We start from the raw sequence: 17,179 nt of genomic DNA, 5'->3' as shown, positions 1-17,179 counted from the left end.
AAAGAAGATTTCAAATGGAGAAGAAGATGTATTTGAAAAATGGGAAAATATTTTTATAATGAAATGTATTACCTTTGTACCACAGCGTAATTAATTTGTAACGCAGTGCATTATCTAATGATATCAGTATTTATAAAGGCATCATATGTATATGATGTGCAAAGCTAAGTCCTCATACATCTTTTCAGATGTGAAATAGTATCCTTTGCATGTATAATTATTACACTTTTTTTATAATATAATATATTTCTCTCACCTCACTGTCATTTTCGCCAAAGTTTTCATTGAAATAGTTGAAGAAGATGAAGAGGAAGATTTCATATGGAGAAGAAAAAGATTTCAGGCGGAAAAAAGGTTTCAGAAGAAAATTGAAAACACAAATACAAAGTAAAAAATATTTCAAATAGAGAAAATGTAACTAAAAAATGGAAAATTGCATTTGTAACGAAATGTATTACCTTTGTATCGTAGCATAATGTATTTGTATCGTAGAGCATTATCTAATGGTATTAGACTTTATAAAGGCGTCTTGTGTATATCGTCGTGCCATACTAAGGCGTCATGGGTACTATAATATTATTTATTTTTCACATTTTTTATTATGAGGAAGATAAGATAAATGAATGTAAAATATGGAGGTTAGAGTTAATACCAGAAGCTTTGTTACGTAAAAATGAAGTTTCATTACGTAAAAATGGAGCTTCGTTGTTGTCAATCGTGTAAAAATAGAGGAACAGCCCATATACCAGTAGCTTAAAGGTGTAAAAATGGAAGAAAGAGAAAAATACAAAAGTTTTATGGAAGAATATGCGTGTAAAAATGGCGAAGCAAGCTTCAATGAGAAGTTTTGTATAAAATTATTCGTATTATCTGCTACATACTACAAGTCAGGTCTATGTAACAACTCCCAAGACAAATTTAAAAAGGTTGAAGGGTATTTCAATCTTTTGGTAATGTGGGAGGGTAAACTTTCAATTCTGAAGGCATAAGCTTGAACTCCTAACTTGTAAAAGTTAAAAGCCCAAATCACTAAAACCCTTGATAAATAAGTATCCACCATGTCTATTGTACATTGTTGCGCTTGATGCTTGCATTTACTTAAATTTACTTTTATACCCTTATCATGAGCATTTATTTGTAGTTGGAAAAAGGGTATAAAAGTAGATTAAAATAAGCTCGTGAACATAAGAAACCTATTTGATTAAAAAATCCATTACCATATAGGGGATAATATATCCTTTGTATTTAGAAAACATGCTTGAACAGAGATTTGCTATTTCGAAATTTATGTGCTAAGATGATGAGCCAATGGTATGACACCATGTGTATTGAAAAATTATTAAAATAAAGCACTTAAATTGCTATGAAATTTTCTCATAAGCAACCAGTCACTCTTGTAGTTGCTCATAAAAAACACACGATGTTATGCCATTGGTTCATCAGCTTAGCACACAAATTTCGAAACATCAAATCATTGTTCAGCATGCATGGCATCAAGGGTGGAGCCAGGATTTTGCCATGTGGAGGCAACTAAGATTAGAAAAAAATTTGGAGAGGGGGGGGGGGGGGCAACTTAAAGTGAAAAAAAAATATTTTGTGGGAACAACTAATAGGTGAAAAAAATTTGTGGGGTACTAGTGGCGGAATTTTTTATCCACCACTAATATATGTCGCAATAACTCATTAATCTATAGACTTTGAAAATTCTTGTGGGGGCCAAGTGCCCCCACTCTCCCTACTGTAAATCCACCCATGTGATTCTGTGCCCTTATCACGTCAGTCGTGTATAGACCAAGTGAGTCTTTTCGAGTTAGAATATCATGACTCTTTTCAAAATTATAAAAATATCATTTTACTATGTAATTTTCAAAATCCTTTCAATTTACATTTTAAATTACATATATGCCCTTATGATACATGTGCATTTGCACGTGCCACCTTCTAGTTATTAGAATATAAAGACAACATGAGGTCTTTGATTTTACTTTCTCTTTACCCAAATATCCATTTATATTTCCTATTCCTAGTCCGTCTCAAATTCAAACAACTACTCCAAATTCTAATTTTCTTAGGTTTTCTTTTCAAAAGTTTAATTTTGTAAGAATTCATTGTTGGTTTCTAACTATCAAGTGAGGAATTACTTGTTACGATTTTTTTTTATAAAGAAAAATAATAATTATCTTATTTTTCTATCTTATTAGGTACGAAAATGTACATCTTGTAAAATTTATGTCATTCCAATGTTGGCACCCCTTGATATCAAGTTTAATAGAAGGGTAATATGTACTAGCCTCTTAAAGTGAGTTGAGATACACTGAATCATATTGGTTACATAATCAAGTTGGTCCAATGGCATTAAAGAGAGAGATAAGGTGTATGCATTATAATAATGTGCATGAGATACAGTATATCATTACTATGGTGTATCTCATCACATATCTTGCAAATCTTAGATTTGTATGGATTAGGTATATTACATTAAATTGATTGATTATCTTTCAATATTCATGAATATTTTGAATCTATATAAATCCAATGGGATATGTAGGAAGTGGTAATGGGAGCAGAGCAAGCCAAAGAAGACAAGCAAGCAGTGATCTTGGGTAAAGTAGTCAGAAGAATTTGTGAAGAAGACAAGCCAACCTTTTCATATCAACATCCAAGAATTCTCAATAAAATTAATTTTTATAATTGATGACTCGTAGATCCAATTTTTCTTATTATTTATTAAGGGAGATTGACCATTGAGAGGAATCATAGAAAATGAGAGAAAGCTCATATGTTTCAAAATCTAAATCATGTTACATTTAAAATAGGATCAAAAATTTTAAATGAAGATTAAAATAGCAAGGTTTAAGGTCTCTCGAAGGACAAAAAGAAAATGATTCATAACACCTTCCCTCATCTTTAAATGAACCTCTTTACACCTGAATCTTTGATTTGACCAGAACAAAATAATATTTATTTTCTATTTTCAAGAAAAACCTTTTGAGTAACGATTCATACCCTAGAACTCAATGAAAGGAGTAAACTCTAAATCGAGTAGTTGGGTCAGATTTCCACAAATTCAATTTTTTTTTAAGGTTTGGTGGCCGGCACACACCATCCCACTATGTCACGTGATTACAGGTAAGTAACCACGTTATGTGGAGGGACATACAGATATTTGAAGATATAACCTGGGGAGCAAACCCAGTCGCTCTTACCATCCCAACTAATATTTATATGTTATGTAACATGACATGTAGATTTAAACTAGTGCAATCACTTGTGAGTAGGAGCATATTTTTAGAGTGTAATTTTTTTCAAAGAATTAAGGTGAGTGATTTCCTTCATCGTCATTAGTGATTCGAACCCACCACATTGAATGAGTATTGGTCATCTATCTTGTTTATGCAATTTCAGGTTTCAACCCTATATCATATTTTATCATTTTTCTTTTTCATTTCATTCTATCTCTCTTCAGGGAGTAGATCCTCTGTAGCCCGATTTTCCTATAGTTACTATCAACAGTTGAGGATGTGCCATATCATCAACACAGTTAAATTCAATCGTTTAAATTTAGGAGTTCAGTGACCGTCCATTTTAAAACACTTGATTAGATCAAAAAAAAAAAAATTGAGATTTTGTATAGACAGTAAAACAAGAGCTACATAGGGGTACAAAGGATCCACTCCCCTCTCTTCATACTTTGAGACATGGTAGTGGATAGAGAACCATAGAGTTTTCCTCGAGATACAAAGAAATTTTTTTTTATGGTTCTATGTCTAATGCCACTTCAACACAGTGTGGAAGGAAGTTTGTTTAGCATTTTTCATTAAGGATTAATGCATGATTCAAAAAAATAAAAATTTTTTTTTTTTGAGTGTTAATTTTCTAACTCCAGACAGAATAACTCAATAACTCACTGACATGACATGTGCAAGAATCATAGATTTTTTTCCCTTGTTATAAACAATTGACATGTTTATGGGGATGTGCAGTTGTGTATCCCGAGGGAAAAATTTACAGTTCTCACATATGCCACATTAGTAAGTTTTTTGAGTTAGTCGGTTAGAGTTGAGTAAGAAAATCATTATATTTTTTAAATATTATTTTAGTAATTTAGTTTAAAATTTTAAATATTGATTATATAATTTTACATCATATTTAATAATTTAAAATATTATAAGGGTTTTTTTTTTTTTTTGTTATTTGAAATAATAATAATAAGGTGATTTTGTAGATAACATAAAATAAAAAAAATGACATTTCTGTAATTTTTGAAAGACTAAAAACTAAGGCAGTGATGTAGGCGTTTGTCTTAAATCGAATTTGAAAAGACCAAAATGCATCTCGTCTACCTTTAATCACACCTTTTTAATGAATGAACATTTTAAAAAAAAATGTTTTTCTAGTAGACGATCTTTTCTTTAGTTCATTGTTCATGAAAGTGCACTTGACATATATATTTCATGATTAATTGATTTTAAAACACATATTTCATGATTAAGTGCTCTATAAATTTTTCGCAATGCATCTTCTCCACAAAAGATCTAAATAAATTCATTCTCATCTTCTACAATTATATCAAACCCATGCTAATAAATGATTGAGTGGACTTGGCCAATGACTTAAAGTGTTGTACTTATAATGCTAAGGTACTTCAATGTGGTACCCTTTCAGAATCTGTAAACAGAATTCAAAAAGAATGCAAAGCTAGTATAGGCATCTCCTAGCAAACAGAACGGAGATAGAGCTTGTATTACGCTAGAAATGAACAAAGAAATTAAAATAATAATAGTAAGGCATTGGAGTAAACCAAATGAAAATATTGAATATTACTATCAAAATGTGCAAGTAATACAACTTCTTCCCTTCTAGTTCAACAAATAGGGTAAATACTACATGGACTTGGCTTGGAACCATCACGTTAGACTGGACGTCAACTTCTTGCCTTCTAGTTATACAACTAGGGTAAATACTACATGGTCTTGGCTTGGAACCATCACATTAGACTGGACGTCTGTATTTGTGTGCTTGGGGAACCTTCTTGGTAGCCATAGTGGAACGATGAAGGTTTCATTTGATTCTCAACTATTTAAACAAAACCTGTAGTGGTATATTTAAATTATGGCTTTTTCTCTTTATTTAAAAGTTATTATGGCTGTATTACTGTTCCAACTTTATTTGGGCATTAAGTCCCTTTTTAAGGTTGTTCATCTTAAGTTAATTTTTTTAATTTGTTTAAGACCAAAGAATTGGAATAAAAAATAAAGTATGAATATAGGGGTACTCTTTATTAATATAGTTATAGTTACTAATATCAATGGTGAAACCTAAAGTTAAAGATTAATTTGAATCATACATATTTCACCTCAAGATACCATATTGGAATATAATTGGAGGATCATACATCTTTGTCTGAGTCAAAGATTCGAGTATCTATCGACTTGCATGCTGGGTGTGCTTGAAAGATTGCGGAAATCAAAGCAAATATAAATTCTATGGACGATTGTTTAAGCAAATATGAACTCTATTGATGATCATTAGGCTTAAGTCTGATTATTAATTTATTATCTCTATCTCGAATGTCTAATTAACTAAAGAAAATGCTGAACTGACTTCGTTGACATTATGTCCAACATTGAGATCATGTGGTGGTGCATAGAGAACTATACATTCCTTTATGTGTATCTCAAGGAAAGAAATTTGTAGTTGTCTGTGCACTATCACGATAGTTCAGTGTTGAACACAATGTTCAACGAAGGCAGTGTAAGGCGATACCATGATTGAATAATGACGGGGACAAGTAGATTAAGTACATCGTCTTCTTATAACCAAGATTTGATGTTATATATTAGCAAACACAACAAACTTCAATGCATGCATGGACAGGTTTTTTGACGTCGCAGTTGAGGTTAGGGGCGGAGCCAGGATTTTTTTGTAGTGGGGGCAAACTATGATTAGTTGTATAGTTAAAGAACTTGAATGGAGGGAGGTGAGGGTGTGGGGGCAAAAATTGGAGGGTGATGAGGGTGTGGGGGCAAATGGGGAGAGAGGTGAGGGACTGGGGACAAATGGGACATGTAATTAGCTGAAAATATAGGGGTGTCTTAAAGTTCTGTGGGGGCAATTGCCCCCACCAGCTCCTTACTAGCTCCACCCCTGGTTGAGGTGGCAGGAATGGAAGGGGTCCACCTGTTGGACCAGGTTGAAAACATAATGACCTATCTAAACTTTCTATTAATTTATATAGCATTATGTTTCAAAGATTTTATAATAAATTAGAAGACAAGGGATGATATTATAATTTATATACAATAAATCATAGTGAGTCCCTTTATTTTCTATAATTGTAGCTTCTAAGGGATTCATTCTTCAAACCATTTTTAATCGCAATCATACCGATCATAAAATCAAATAACTATAAAATATTGCAATAATTCGCAGTCCCATATCATCATTTTGTTTCCATTATAATGTATAAATTATACAATGTAAATAATTGGCATAAAAATTATGTGGGTCCCACTCATGGTATTAAAACTCCTTTTGATGTCTTGTCTCATTTATGAACGAGACCAAATCGTCTCAGACGAGTTTTCCGATATGTTTGAGTTGTATTTTTCAACAATAAGAAAAAATGAACTATGATTTTAAATCTCATCCGATACGTTTGACTTCTATTCGTCTCATTGGTGGACGATACCAAGATGTTTCGGATGAGTCACCATCAAAAGACAAAAAGAAAATGATTCCTAACACTTTCCCTCATCTTTTAATGAACCTCTTTACACCCCGAATCTTTCATTTGACTATAACGAAATAATATTTAGTTTCCTATTTTTAAAAAAATCCTTTTGAGTAACCGTGCACACCCTAAATCTCAATGAAAGGAGTAAACTCCTAAATCAAGTAATTGGGTCAAATTTCCACAAATTCATATTATTATTTTTTTTGGCTTTGTGGCCGGCACACACCATTCCATCCTGTCATGTGACAGTAATTAAGTAGCCACTTTATATGAAAGGGCGTATAGAAATTCAAAAGTATGACTTGGGGAGCAAACCCAGTCACTCTTACCATGTTAGCTAACCCCTAGTGGGTAAAAATCCATATTTCTATGTCATGTAACATGAAATGTAGATTTAAACTAATACAATCACTTGTGAGTTGGAGCATATTTTAAAGTGTAATTTTTTTCAAAGAGTTAAGGTGAGTGATTTCGTTCATTGTTATTAGTGATTCCAACCCACCACATTGAGTGATTATTGATCATCTATCTTTTTTATGCAAATTTCTCCGTCCATATAAATTTCAGGTTTCAACCTTGTATCATATTTTATAATTTTTCTTTACATTTCCTTCCATCTCTATTCAGGGAGTAGATCCTCTGTAGCCCGATTTTCCTATAGTTACTATTAACGGTTGATGATGTGCCACATCATCAACACAGTTAAATTCAATCGTTTAAATTTAAGAGTTCAGTAACCGTCCATTTTAAAACACTTGATTAGATCAAGAAAAAAAATTGAGATTTTTTTTCAAATCTGATCTAAACCATGAGTAGAAGAGGACTGGTCGCCTGTTGTTCTTCCTCATTGTGATGTAGAACAAGAGCTACATAGGGCTACAAAGGATCCACTACCCTCTCTTCATACTTTGATTGCGTTGACATGGTTGTAGATAGAGAACCATAGATTTTCCTCAAGATACAAGGAAATTTTTTGTTATGGTTCTATATCCAATGCCACTTCAGCGCAGTGTCACTTCATCACAGTGTGGAAGGAAGTTGGTTTAGCATTTTCATTAAGGATTTATGCATGATTCAATTTTTTTTATGTGTTAATTCTCTAACTTAACCTGACAGAATAACTCAAAAACTCACTGACATCGCATGTGTGAGAACTATAGATTTTTTTCTCTCATAATAAACAGCTACACATGTTTATGGGGATGGGCGGTTGTATCCCGAGGGAAAAATCTACGGTTCTTGCACATGTCATGTTAAGGCAGTGGGTAAGCGTTTGTTATAAATCAAATTTGAAAAAACTAAAATGCACCTCATCTACGTTTAGTCACACCTTTGTAATGAATGAACATTTTCAAAAAAATGGTCGTACATGTATTCTTCTCCACTTTAGTTCATTGTTCATGAAAGTGCACTTGACATATATATTTTATGATTAATTGATTTCAAAACACATATTTCATGATTAAGTGTTCTATAAATTTTTCGCAATGTGTCTTCTCCACGAAAGAAGATCTAAATAAATTCATTATGATCTTCTACAATCATATCAAACCCATGCTAATAAATGATTGAATGGACTTGGCCAATGATTTAAAGTGTTCTACTTATAATGCTAAGGTGCTTCAATGTCCTATCCTTTCAGAATCTCTTGTGAACCGAATTCAAAAAGAACGCAAAGCTAGTAAAGACATCTCCTAGTGAACAGGAGAAAGAGCTTGTATTACGCTAAAAATGAACAAAGAAATTAAAATAACAATAATAATAACTGAGTCATTGGAGTAAACCAAATGAAAATATTGAATTTTATTATCAAAGTGTAAAAGTAATACAACTTCTTCCATTCTAGTTCAACATCTAGGGTCAATACTGCATGGTCTTGGCTTGGAGTCATCACATTAGACTGGTCTGTATCTTCTTACTTGGGAAGTCCTCTTGTAGAGTCATCACATTAGACTGGTCTATATCTTCCTATTCGGGAAGAACTCTTGCATGATTAGTGGAATGATAGAGGTTTTGTTACTCTCTACTATTTAAACAAAACCTGTAAGGTCATATTTAAATTATCCCTTTTTTCCCTTATTTCGTCATTGATGGCTTTAATATATTGGGTGTATTACTGATCCAACTTTGTTTGGGCATATAATTAACAGTTCTTCATTAATTTTTTTTATTTGTTTGTTTTAGACAAAAGAATGGATGAAATAAAAATAAATTATGAAATATAGGGGTACTCTTTATTAACCAAAATCTAGAGTTACTAATACCAATGGTCAAACACTCAAACCTAAAATTAAAAATTAATTTGAATAATACCTATTTGACGATACCATATTGGAATATCATGGGAGGATCATACATCTTCTGCAGAAAGTAACGCAAATATAAATTCTACGACGATTGTTTAAGCAAATATAAACTCTATTGATGATCATTGGGCTTAAGTCTGATTATTAATTTATCATCTCTAACATGAATGTCTAACTTTTGAAAAGGATAACTAATTAATTAAGAAAAATGCTGAACTGACTTAAAGAGAAAGATAAGGTGTATGCATTATAATAATGTGCATGAGATACAGTATATCATTACTATGGTGTATCTCATCACATATCTTGCAAATCTTACATTTGTATGGATTAGGTATATTACATTAGATTGATTGATTATCTTTCAATATTCATGAATATTTTGAATCTATATAAATCCAATGGGATATGTAGGAAGTGGTAATGGGAGTAGAGCAGGCCAAAGAAGGCAAGTAAGCAGTGATCTCGGGTAAAGTAGTCAGAAGAATTTGTGATGAAGACAAGCCAACCTTTTCATATCAACATCCAAGATTTCTCAATAAAATTAATTTTTATAATTGATGACTCGTAGATCCAATTTTTCTTATTATTTATTAAGGGAGATTGACCATTGAGAGAAAACATAGAAAATGAGAGAAAGCTCATATGTTTCAAAATCTAAATCATGTTACATTTAAAATAAGATCAAAATTTTTAAATGAAGATTAAAATAACAAGGTTTAAGGTCTCTGTTGAAGGACAAAAAGAAAATGTTTCCTAACACCTTCCCTCATCTTTAAATGAACCTCTTTACACCTAAATCTTTGATTTGACCAGAACAAAATAATATTTATTTTCCTATTTTCAAGAAAAACCTTTTGAGTAACTGTTCATACCTTAGAACTCAATGAAAGGAGTAAACTCTAAATCAAGTAGTTGGGTCAGATTTCCACAAATTCAATTTTTTTTTTATGGTTTGGTGGCTGGCATACACCATCCCACCATGTCACGTGATTACAGGTAAGTAACCACTTTATGTGGAGGGACATATAGATATTCGAAGATATAACCTGGGGAGCAAACCCAGTCGCTCTTACCATCCCAACTAATATTTATATGTTATGTAACATGACATGTAGATTTAAACTAGTGCAATAACTTGTGAGTTGGAACATATTTTTAAAGAGTAATTTTTTTCAAAGAATTAAGGTGAGTGTTTTCTTTCATCGTCATTTGTGATTCCAACCCACCACATTGAATGGGTATTGGTCATCTATTTTGTTTATGCAATTTGAAGTTTCAACCCTATATCATATTTTATCATTTTTCTTTTCATTTCATTCCATCTCTCTTCAGGGAGTAGATCCTCTGTAGCCCGATTTTCCTGTAGCTACTATCAACAGTTGAGGATGTGCCACATCATCAACACAGTTAAATTCAATCATTTAAATTTAGGAGTTCAGTGACCGTCAATTTTAAAACACTTGATTAGATAATAAATTTTTTTTTTTGAGATTTTGTATAAACAATAAAACAAGAGCTACATAGGGGTACAAAGGATCCACTCCCCTCTCTTCATACTTTGAGACATGGTAGTGGATAGAGAACCATAGATTTTTCCTCAAGATACAAAGAATTTTTTTTTTTTATGGTTCTATGCCTAATGCCACTTCAACACAGTGTGGAAGGAAGTTAAAAAAATTTTTTTTTTTTTTTTTTTTTTGAGTGTTAATTTTCTAACTCCAAATGACATGTGCAAGAACCATAGATTTTTTTCCCTTGTTATAAACAATTGCACATGTTCATGGGGATGTGCAGTTGTGTATCCCAAGGGAAAAATTTATAGTTCTCGCATATGCCACGTTAGTAAGTTTTTGAGTTAGTTGGTTAGAGTTGAGTTAGAAAATTATTACATTTTTTTAATATTATTTTAGTAATTTAGTTTAAAATTTTAAATATTGATTATATAATTTTACATCATATTTAATAATTTAAAATATTATAAGGTTTTTTTTTTTTTTTTTCTTATTTGAAATAATAATAATAAGGTGATTTTGTAGATAGCATAAAATAAAATAAAAAATGACATTTCTGTAATTTTTGTCATAAATCGAATTTGAAAAGACCGAAATGCATCTCGTCTACCTTTAATCACACCTTTTTAATGAATGAACATTTAAAAAAAAAAATGTTTTTCTAGTTGTCGATCTTTTCTTTAGTTCATTATTCATGAAAGTGCACTTGACATATATATTTCATGATTAATTGATTTCAAAACACATATATCATGATTAAGTGCTCTATAAATTTTTCGCAATGCATCTTCTCCTCAAAAGATCTAAATAAATTCATTCTCATCTTTCACAATTTTATCAAACCCATGCTAATAAATGATTGAGTGGACTTGGCCAATGACTTAAAGTGTTGTGCTAAGGTACTTCAATGTGGTACCCTTTCAGAATCTGTAAATAGAATTAAAAAAGAATGCAAAACTAGTATAGTCATCTCCTAGCAAACAGAAAAGAGATAGAACTTGTTTTACGCTAAAAATGAACAAAGAAATTAAAGTAATAATAATAATAAGGTATTGAAGTAAACCAAATGAAAATATTGAATATTACTGTCAAAATCTAGAATTAATCTACGGTTCTGTGATGGGGGCGTAGGGGAACGTTTGTCAGACGAGAGCGTCATTTTCTACGGTTCAAGAAACAAATAAACAGAGCTTTCTAAGATTATAAAGTATAAACCCGTTCTGTTATCAACTAGCTGTTCTTCCCGTCGAAAACCCTAAAACGATGAGGCCTTTGGACGAGAACGAGACCACATCAGTGTTCCAGAAGCTCTTCAAGTTCACAGGCAACAACCTCAAGAACATAGTCGAAAAACCCTCTCATGAAGGTCCAGACAAAACCCCTGGTCGTTACTGCTTTCGTCTCCAAAAGAACAGAGTCTACTACGTGAGCGAATCTTTGGTGAAACGAGCCACCAACATCAGTCGAGAAAAGCTAGTCTCACTCGGGACCTGTATTGGAAAGTTCACCAAAGGAGGTAGCTTTCATCTCACTATCCAATCTCTCAATCTCTTAGCAGACAACGCAAAGCACAAGGTTTGGTTGAAACCCACTTCAGAGATGTCGTTTTTGTACGGTAACCATGTTTTGAAAGGTGGGTTGGGGAGGATTACAGAGAACACAGTTGCCGGTGATGGGGTGGTCGTGTTTTCGATGTCTGATGTGCCGTTAGGGTTCGGGATTTCGGCCAAGTCCACGCAGGATTGTAGGAAGTTGGACCCGAATGGAATTGTTGTTCTTCATCAGGCGGATATCGGGGAGTATTTGAGGATGGAGGATGATCTTTGAAGGGGATGGATTCAGCCGGATTGATTCTATGATGATTTTGGGATGTTTCTGTAAGTGGGTTTTTATAATTGGGGATGTTAATGTGTTACTGTTAGTGGGTTTTGTCCAATTTTGATTAGTATAAGCTTGAATTTGAGTTCTTATGATTGCTTTAAGGGGGGTGAAATCTGGATTAATTGGAAGGTAGTCTTCTGATTTTTCGTAAGTGGGTTTGTTATAATTGGGCTTATTATTGTGTTTCTATTAATGGGTTTTGTCCAATTTTGATTAATATAAGCTTGAGTTTGGGTTCTTATGGTTTTATTTGAAGGTGGATGGAATCTGGATTGATTTTAAGGTTGTTTTCTGATGTTTCTGTGAGTGAGCTGGTTATAATTGGGGATATTAATGAGTTTCTGTTAACGGGTTTTGTCCAATTTCGACTAATACATGCTTGAGTTTTGGTTCTTCTGGGTTTGCTTGATCTGAATTTAATTGATTAAGCTAATATTGATTTATATATATTTTGATGAATTGATTTATGGTCTTACTTTTGTATATCGTCGATGTATTGATGTCTGATTTAATTAACAAATAGAAATGTTCATTTATACGAAGATGGGGATCAATCAAATTGGACAACAAATAAATATTTCTATTGCCTTCAATGACAATTAAAAGCTCACTGATAAGATCAAATTGCACGACAATGAGAAGACAAGACAGTGACGATAACCAGATGGGTGAAAGTCCCATCCATACTTCAATCTGAATTGCATCTGAAAATTTCCAAAATTCTATATAAAATTTGGAAGATTATAGAAACTCCCATCGACCATGGTTTCTTGTAATTGTTGTTGTAACCATAAATCTTCGAAACATATATCATTTATCTGAAAGGGGTAATTGAGTTTGAGATATTTGGTATCTTCAAGGTTCTTACCTCTTTACAAACTTGATCTAACAGACCCAGAAAGTCTCTTACGATCACGAAAATCCGTAATGGGTTTGCTTCATCTTTGCTCACATCTCCATGAAAATATTCCGTGATTTCTCTGACATGTAATAGGACTCGATCTTCATCTTTCTTCAACTCATTGATATTCTTCTCTGCATAATTCAAGAAGGTTCTCATGAATATAACAAAATTCCCATTCTGAATATTCATGAAAAAATCCTCACTCAGTAAACGTTTCAGTTTAATCATTCCATCCAATAGGTTTGAGACCGAGCTTGCAAGAACGTCCAAGTCTAGGGTGGCTGTCTTTTTCACGTTGCAGAATTCCGTACTCAATCCTGAACAAGTTCAAGTCCCATTATTCTGTAATCTTCTTCATTTTCTTGAATGGTTTTGCTCTTAGTTTTATTATTGCTCTCCTCTATAATGATCTCCAATTCTCTGATTCCTTCTGATCGGATCATTTCTTGAACAACAAAATGAAGTAAAGTAGTCTTTCCATCTGTTCCTTTCACATCTGCTAGTTTAAGGAGGGCGTCAAGTTTGAATGCTCTGGCACCTCCTCTGATTGTCCCAACATTCATCCTATTTCCTGTTTTAAGCACGGCTTCTAGTAATTTCAAGAAAAGTCTGCTTGATCTTAGTTCCTTGCAAGCCTCCTAACACACATAGAAACAACAACAATATTAGCTGTCACCCCTTTGCGGTGTGTTGGAACAGAAGGGTTTTCCATGGAGAAGAGAAGACTCTTCATAAGGTCACCTTGGAGATTTTGGGTTTACTAGTCTTGTGGAGCCAACAGAGTAAAGATTTCAAAGGGGTCTTTTTTAAAGATTTTGTTTTTAAGTGGGATGCTCTTTGTAATGTTTAGTGCTATTGGGGTTGGGTTGATGTGATTTTTTCCTTGTTTTCTCCTTTTTCTCTCTTGCTTCTTTGTTTCATACTTTCTTTTATAGGGTCCACCTCGGCCTCTTCTCCTCTTTTTAGTTTAATAAAATTTTGTACTTATAAAAAAGACTACGGCGGGGCTTATCAAAATTGAATTTATAGTTTGTTTGTTACCTCTAGCATTGCAAAGGACTTCCTTAGATGGACCACCTCGTCTTCAAAAGTCTCTTTGTAGAGCATTGCCTCGATTCTTTGAAAGGCGAATGGTATATTAAGCATTGCCTTGACAAACTTCTCCGCAGAGTCAAGTTCATTGACGTCTTCTTGATAGCATGAAAGTTTGGCCTCTTCTTCCTTGGTAGGTACCATCTTCACGAGCGCTTCTAATTGCTGCAAACAGTCCATCCCCTGCTCCATCCCACCAAAAGTATTGAAAAAATTCAACAAAACAAATTGTTGCTAGAAAATTTTGGTTATTTATATCATAATCAAACATTCTAAAAAATTTACCTTGAATCAGTGCGTCACAAACTTGCTCGGGAGTGGCATTCAAGGCCTTCGAGAGTATAGTTATGTTTTGTAGTCTCTTGGGCTCAAGAACGTACTTACTTGGAGAGGGACTCTTGCTCTTGGATTCATCATTCTTTATTTGCAAGTTGTATCCGAAGAGTGACTCAATCATTTTCTCATCAAATCTATTTCAATATCATGATGCGGTTAAATCCAATATGGGAAAAAGGAAATTGATCTTACAAAATGATTAGAGCAGATTTGTCTTACTCGAATGAGCTCGATTTCAGCTTATCCCATATCATCGAACGATCTGGGGCAGCTCTGACTTTGTCCCAGTGCAGTGGTTTCAGTTTTGGCAATGGAGCTCCATCTTTGCCAACTGGTGTAAATTGGGGAAGTCGGCCTGGTGGGGGTGGTGGAGGTTGAAGAGAGTTACCATGTCCCTTAGTAAATGGTGGGGGCAAGAGAGGTGGCAAAGGTGGGCACGGTGGTGGAGGAATACTTCTTGCACCACCCAGTGGACTTGTTGAAGTCTGCTGAAGCTTACGATGGGGTGAAGAAGAATATTCGTTTGGTGGGGTTTGGTTTGATCCCGAAGAAGAATCTGAATTCCTCTGATATAATAATAATAAGGTGATTTTGTAGATAACATAAAATAAAAAAAATGACATTTCTGTAATTTTTGAAAGACTAAAAACTAAGGCAGTGATGTAGGCGTTTGTCATAAATCGAATTTGAAAAGACCAAAATGCATCTCGTCTTCCTTTAATCACACCTTTTTAATGAATAAACATTTATAAAAAAAAAAATGTTTTTCTAGTTGTCGATCTTTTCTTTAGTTCATTGTTCATGAAAGTGAACTTGACATATATATTTCATGATTAATTGATTTCAAAACACATATTTCATGATTAAGTGCTCTATAAATTTTTCCCATTGCATCTTCTCCACAAAAGATCTAAATAAATTCATTCTCATCTTCTACAATTATATCAAACCCATACTAATAAATGATTGAGTGGACCTGGCCAATGACTTAAAGTGTTGTACTTATAATGCTAAAGTACTTCAATGTGGTACCCTTTCAGAATCTGTAAACAGAATTCAAAAAGAATGCAAAGCTAGTATAGGCATCTCCTAGCAAACAGAAAGGAGATAGAGCTTGTATTACGCTAGAAATGAACAAAGAAATTAAAATAATAATAGTAAGACATTGGAGTAAACCAAATGAAAATATTGAATATTACTATCAAAATGTACAAGTTATACAACTTCTTCCCTTCTAGTTCAACAAATAGGGTAAATACTACATGGACTTGGCTTGGAACCATCACGTTAGACTGGACGTCAACTTCTTCCTTTCTGGTTCAACAAATACGGTAAATACTACATGGTCTTGGCTTGGAACCATCACATTAGACTGGACGTTTGTATTTGTGTGCTTGGGAAGCCCTCTTGCTAGCCATAGTGGAACGATGAAGGTTTCATTTGATTCTGGTATATTTAAATTATGGCTTTTTCTCTTTATTTCAAAATTATTATGGTTGTATTACTGTTCCAACTTTGTTTGGGCATTAAGTCCCTTTTTAAAGGTTGTTCATCTTAAGTTAATTTTTTTAATTTGTTTAAGACCAAAGAATGATTGGAATAAAAAATAAAGTATGAATTTATATAGGGGTACTCTTTATTAATATAGTTACTTGTATCAATGGTCAAACCTGAAGTTAAAGATTAATTTGAATAGTACATATTTCACTTCAAGATACCATATTGGAATATCAGTGGAGGATCATACATCTTCGTCTGAGTCGAAGATTGAGTATCTATCAATTAAAGACTTGCATGCTGGGTGTGCTTGAAAGATTGCGGAAATCAAAGCAAATATAAATTCTATGGATGATTGTTTAAGCAAATATGAACTCTATTGATGATCATTGGGCTTAAGTCTGATTATTAATTTATCATCTCTAACATGAATGTCTAACTTTTGAAAAGGATAACTAATTAACTAAGAAAAATGTTGAACTGACTTCGTTGGATATTGTGTTCAACATTGAGATGATGTGGTGGTGCATACAGAATCATACATTCCTTTACTTGTATCTCGAGGAAAGAAATTTTTAGTTGTCTGTGCACCATCACGATAGTTCAGAGTTGAACACAATGTTCAAACGAAGGCAGTGTATTACGATATTATGATCGAATAATGACACGAACAAGTGGATTGAGTGCATCGTCTTTTTATAACAAGATTTGATGTTCTTAGCAAACACAACAAACTTCAATGCATGCATGGACAGGTTTTTTTGATATCGTAGTTGAGGTGGCAGGACTGGAAGGGGTCCACCTGTTGGACCAGGTTGAAAACATAATGACCTATCTAAACTTTCTATTAATTTATATCTCATTATGTTTCAAAGATTTTATAATAAATTAGAAGACAAGGGATGATATTATA

At 33.1% G+C, this 17,179-nt stretch overlaps 1 protein-coding gene and 1 pseudogene across 1 annotated transcript; one reads left to right on the top strand and one right to left on the bottom strand.

Annotated features, from left to right (window-relative positions):
* The first annotated feature begins 11,650 nt into the window (after positions 1-11,650).
* Positions 11,651-12,676, top strand: LOC147386972 (uncharacterized; annotated as a pseudogene).
* A 22-nt stretch (positions 12,677-12,698) lies between these two features.
* On the bottom strand, positions 12,699-16,810 carry LOC147386971 (formin-like protein 11). Its single transcript, XM_086424654.1, is given in 6 exon segments — positions 12,699-13,667; positions 13,670-13,979; positions 14,383-14,629; positions 14,715-14,903; positions 14,989-15,335; positions 16,799-16,810. Coding segments are annotated over 6 exon segments (1,521 nt in total). The 3' UTR covers positions 12,699-13,251.
* Positions 16,811-17,179: the final 369 nt, after the last annotated feature.

This window comes from Akebia trifoliata, chromosome 14 (genome assembly GCF_017979445.1).
Source record: "Akebia trifoliata isolate Shusen 1 chromosome 14, ASM1797944v1, whole genome shotgun sequence".
Taxonomy (NCBI): domain Eukaryota; kingdom Viridiplantae; phylum Streptophyta; class Magnoliopsida; order Ranunculales; family Lardizabalaceae; genus Akebia; species Akebia trifoliata.
Note: the sequence above shows the minus strand (reverse complement) of the source record. Positions and strands in the feature narration are given on the sequence as shown.